General features: G+C 39.1%; 1 protein-coding gene across 1 annotated transcript in view; it reads left to right on the top strand.

The window, feature by feature from the left end:
* WNK1 (WNK lysine deficient protein kinase 1) overlaps positions 1–5,505 on the top strand; it is a 100,797-nt gene that overhangs the window by 37,383 nt on the left and 57,909 nt on the right. Inside the window, exon 5 of the mRNA XM_010142042.1 lies at positions 1,755–1,912. Within this exon, the coding sequence (XP_010140344.1) occupies positions 1,755–1,912 (158 nt within the window). The remainder of the gene's footprint in view (positions 1–1,754; positions 1,913–5,505) is intronic.

The following is a 5,505-nucleotide window of genomic DNA, read 5'->3' as shown; positions in this document are numbered from 1 at the left end:
GATAAAACCTCTCTTGACTACATATAGATCTCAGCTTTCATATGATGCTTCTTCAAGAAATGTACAAGTGCATTTGGTGACGAAACAACATTTTGATATGTAGTGTAGCCTTAATTTATACAGTTGTTATTAACCCATGGTGACAATGAAAATATTAAGTTTCTTACACTTTGAGTAATTGAAGACTGAGGTATATCAAAGAAAGTATCTCTCCACATATGATACCACAGACTGTGGTATAATGTCTTACTCAGGGAGTCCACAGAATGTGCATTTGTGTAAGTTAAGAAGATGCTTTGGGGAAGTATTACCTTATAGTGGCTCTGTTCTTGTGTATCCACTAATAACCTTCTTCAGAAATTGATTTGATGGAAGTAGTGTAGTCTCTCTTGTCAATTCCTGAAAGAATTGGTTTTATCAGCTTTGTTTTTATAGTTGGGTGAATAGATCGCAGGCAATGAAGTTGCTCTCACTTTCAGTATTTAGAGCTTGCTAAAATGCAGTATTGCTCAACAGTCCTATACTAGATTCCTAGATGGGATCGATGGTGTAAACCTGTAAATTGTCTTGAAAGCCATCACTGAAATATTTCCTGCTTCTTAACCAGCTCAAAGTATTGAAAGGGAAGAAAGTGCAGTGTCAAAAAAAAAAAGTATTTTCTTAAGCATAATCATCCTCAAATTTGTCATTGGAAAATTAGTACTTCACATCTAGCTATCTGTTAATGGTTATCCTTTGGATAAATTACTGCAATTACATTCTCTTTTTTGGTTTAGTGGGATGAAAACAAGTAGTGTGACTATAGAATGATCTGTAAACTGTCATGAATCTGGTGTCTGCAGGAAATAATTCTCTGCTTAAATATGTAAAAAGCAAACTTGCATCTCTGGCTTAAAGAAAATCTGATCATACAATGCAGTCCCTATACTTACAGAGGGGATGCTCTGATGCTTCATTGGCTGATAATTTTCTGCACACTATTTGAATGGGACTTGTTGAAACTCACGCTCTATGCCTGTAACTCAATTTCTCTGTATTTCTGAGTATTTTTGACTGTAGGATGTCCCTCACTAATGCCTGTATCTGCAGTAGACCTATAAATATACTGCAGGTGGGAAGGTAAGTATATGAAGAGAAAGGGCTCTGGTGAGTGGCCTTTGCAGAAAATTACTTTTTACCCCTTTTTCAAGAGGGTTTATATTTGTAACAACAGAGTTTTTCATTGCAAGGCCTTTCCTGAACCGTTCTACTTCAAAAAGTAGATGGAGAGCACCAGGTCAGAGACTAGCTGTGGGCTCTTACCAATACTACCTTTGCAGCAGAGGGAAGTTGGGTAAATTTTGAAACAAAGTTTAATGTGCCTCCTTTCTTACAGGGAGAAGAGGTAAGTGTATTAACTCTCCTTAGTATTTGGTTTGCAGCCTATGGCTAGTCTACGGTTTTCCCCTCTTCCTATCCCCTCTCCATTTGACTCCAGCCTGATCCGGTTTGTTTTGATACTTATATTGACGCGCATAAACCAGGAATGGCATCAGTCCTTTCATGCCCTTCTTATTCTGTAAAGGCCTTGCAATGGAAGCCTCACAAACTATGTTGATACAACAGAGTGACTAAGGGGTTCCTCCCTCTTCTTTTTGCCTCCACTTTCTCTTGTCTCACAGGTCTGCCCATCCACTTCCTCCTGCGGTGAGTAACGCCAGCAGCCTCTGCTCGCTTTGAGACACTTAGAGTCTGAATCGTTCTTTTAATTTAAGGTACCCCAGAGTTCATGGCCCCTGAGATGTATGAGGAGAAATATGATGAATCCGTTGATGTATATGCTTTTGGGATGTGTATGCTAGAGATGGCCACGTCTGAGTATCCTTATTCCGAGTGCCAAAATGCTGCGCAGATCTACCGTCGAGTCACCAGTGTAAGTCCCAACCTCCTACTGATTCTAAAACTACTACTACTAGCAGCGAAAGAGTGCATCTGGGTCGCATGGTGCTGTGCAAATCTGTGGGGAAAAGGGAAGCTGACCAAGAGGTTTTTGGGGGATGGATGGAAAGGTATAGGATGGTTCAACTTACTCGACAGTGAGAAACCTGTAAAATATGTGAATGGAAATAAAATTTTGCATGTGTTCATATCCTTCCTTCAGTATATAAGATAGTGCATAGGGTTAAAAAAACCCACAAACCAAAATCAAACAAAAACACATGAGAACAATAATATTTTTTTAAAGCCACTTTGGGGAATGGTGAATCTATTTCAGCTTTGAAGATTAGCTGGTCACTTTGCTCTCTGAAATAGAGCTGGGTCACAAATTCAAAGCACTTTGGCTTAGCTTTATGATTTGCCTAGGCAAATCATAAATTGTTACCTAGAGTGATTTTAAGTAAATACTTTATTGAATTCCAAATGGCCCTTAGCTGCTGTGTCAGGTACACTTCTCATAATTATGCAGTGGAAATACTTGATAAATAGCAGGAAGGTCTATCCGTCCTGAAAAGTGCTGGTAAGTGTAGTGGTGGTGGTGAAGGCATTGCGAGTGAAACCAAGTTAAGGCTGAGAAGGTAAGCTAGAGATTTGAGTTTGCTTGTCTGACTAGGCTAAGTGGAACCTACAGACCTTGAACATGGGAAGCAGAACGGTAGTGCTAGAAATATTTAGAATGGTTGAGGCTAGATTTACTTCGTGGTCTCTAAAACAGTGTTGTGAAGACTGTACCAGTGCAGTAAAACAAACATTTAACCTGATCTAAGCATTCAGAAAGAATAGTAAGGTGGTCTCTTGGAAAAGTAAAAACTTATATTGGATTTCTCAGAACACCTGTGCAGATGAGTGGAGGGAGGGAAAACCCCCCCTACCTCTTTCTTTGATCTGTAGACAAATTAATTCTTGTTCATCTTTTTGGGTGTATTTTCTTGGAGAAGTTGAGGATTTAGTAAACAATTTTCTTAGCTTTAGAAAAATATACTCTCTTGTTCCTGGTGCCTCACACTAGAAAAAGCAAATATAATTACTGACTTAGATGTGGAAGGAAGGGTCAGAAGTAATGAGTTCTGGAGGAAGTCTTGGTGAAGTAAAGGACTATTACTTGTTTGAAGGGGAGTATTGGAGAGGCACAGAAGGAGGAATGAAGAAGTGATAAATGGCCATTTTGGGGGGTTTTTTTGAACAAATGTTAGAGTAAATTTAGAGACATATGCACCCCCAGAATACTTTCGTTTTTTGCATGTTGGTGATCTTACCTGCAATTTCCTAGGGGGGAAAAAAAGGAGAGTCAAGTCTAGCTTTTACTCGGCTTTACAGCATAATTTGATCTGCAAAGTACTTGAATCAGTGAAAGAAAACTAGGCATCTTAACCAAAACAGTCTTAGCAGCACCTTTTGCTCTGCTTCTGTATGTGTCTTGGCCAGAACCAAAGAAGCATCACTTGGTTGGGCATTTTTTTTCAGAACAGATACCTGATGTAACTGCCCTGCCCATTCCTTGAAAAGTGCTAGGAACTGGGCCATGGTGAGAATCAGCTTTTGAGATAAGCTCAGGCTTGGAAGTTACCAGGTCTTAAAGAGCTGTCTCTTCCCTGGTCTGTGAAGTACTTAGCAACTGGAAAGCTTTCTAGGGTCTTGTAGCAGCTGAACTTATCTAGGGGCCTACCAGGTCCTACCAGTTGTCCCAAACAACTTGCCACTTGTTTGGTGCTGCTTTCTCTCCGTTGTTTTTTGGATGACTGTTCAACTTACAAATGGATGAGAAACACAGGTAATTTTTTGGTCTGTCCAACACCACCTTCTACTCTACTCTGCTGGCGATGAATTTAGTTGTTGAATTTTTTTCCCTGCTGTTCCATCTACTGCTTGAGCTCTAAAATGTGATATAAAATCAAGGAAGTCTTTTTCTTTCAGAAGGATCAAGGGACAGGAAGGTAAATAAAGTTAAATGTACATTTATCTGCTTCTAGGCAGAGAATGAAAGGCTGTGTGCTTTGTTATATTTGGGTTTATTTCATTGTAGTTGAAAAGCAGTTTGTTTAAAAAAAAACCCCAACCAAAACTGAACAAAACCAACCACAGACAAAACTTGAATAACTTTCAAGGAAGGCTTTCAATTAAGAAAATATAATATTATCTGGAAACAAAGCATAAACCTGTCTTAAATGATAATGGGAAATTCAGTGTTTCTTCTATAATGGGGAAAGCAGAACCAAGTTATGAAAGTGAAATAAAATATTCTTTGTCATCTTCATGCTCTGTGAACCAACATGAAAAAGATCCATATAGTTTTCTGCCCTTTTCCTTTGCTCTCTGTTAAAAAAAAGATTTTCTTTCATTTTAAAGGAGGCTTTAGAAGTTTAGATGTCTGCAGTTAGAGGTGAGGAATGAATCAGTTAGAAATGCAGTACTTTAAAGAACATCACTAACAGAGTGGAGTCAGAAGACTTCTTGTATAGGTGACTCCAACAGTACTTACCAACACATTTTCTTCTAAAGTATGTTGGAAGGTGAATAGGGTTTGTGGAACACGTTCAACGTTTCAGTTTCAACCTCTTAGTTTGCTACTTTCCTAGGCATCTTTAGGAATATGTTCAGGTGTTGACTGTAGACATGCTGTGCCTTAAATGACAGGATTATTTTATCTAGATGCATACACAGGGACCAGAGGGAAAGACGATAATGGTCTGCTATTGAAAGTCATGAAAGATCATTGTACGTGGGAGCTTAAAAACCACTGAAGCCCTGGAGGCAGTAAGATCAAAATGTGCAGCCGCTCAGTGCAGGCAATGTTTATTTAATTGATTTCCCTCACCCCCTTTGCAGTAACTATTAGGCTTAGGAAAAAGCAGAGTTGTGCCGGTAGGTTAAAACCTTACTATTGCTTAGGACAGAAGCCTGTAAAAGGTGTCTTAATGCCCAGGGTATCCTTTCAGGACTGGATTTGGTACTACCAGCTTACATTCTTTTCTCTCATTTTGGCTGTGCTGTACTCTGTTTATTACCTTGGCCTTTGGCCACATTGTGTTTTGACCTTATGCCTTTTGAAACTACTTTTGCTCAGAGTAGTCGGTTATGTGTTCTACCTCTTGTGTTCAGGATCTTCCCTCATGGTTGGAAGCAGCTGTCTGATTAAATAATACAGTTAGGTAAGTAAAGATCTAGATATGAAATCTGAAGACTGAAGTTCCTTCTAGAGATGAGTCTTCTTTGGCCTAAGCAGTTGTTATTGCTTCACATCTTGGATAACAGCACCACTGCATGAGTCTGCTGTTCACAAGATGATTGTCTACATTGTTGCACTGGGAAGTTCTGATTTTTCCCTAGAGCAGCACTGGGGTAAAGTTCCTGAATTTTCCCTGGACTAAGAAACAGAAGTACAATTAAATTTGGTTTCTGAATCACTTTAACTAGAAGAATTCTTCTTTTAATAGGAGAATCTGTTTAAATGCCTGGCTTAAAAACCCAGTGTCTACAAATTGTAGTGCTCAAGGTGTTAATGCTGAACTTTTTTACAGTTCTGGTGAG

The sequence above is a fragment of the Buceros rhinoceros genome, unplaced genomic scaffold (genome assembly GCF_000710305.1).
Source record: "Buceros rhinoceros silvestris isolate BGI_N320 unplaced genomic scaffold, ASM71030v1 scaffold20948, whole genome shotgun sequence".
Classification (NCBI taxonomy): Eukaryota; Metazoa; Chordata; class Aves; order Bucerotiformes; family Bucerotidae; genus Buceros; species Buceros rhinoceros.
The sequence above is the reverse complement of the archived record's forward strand: the minus strand, read 5'-3'. Positions and strand labels throughout refer to the sequence as shown.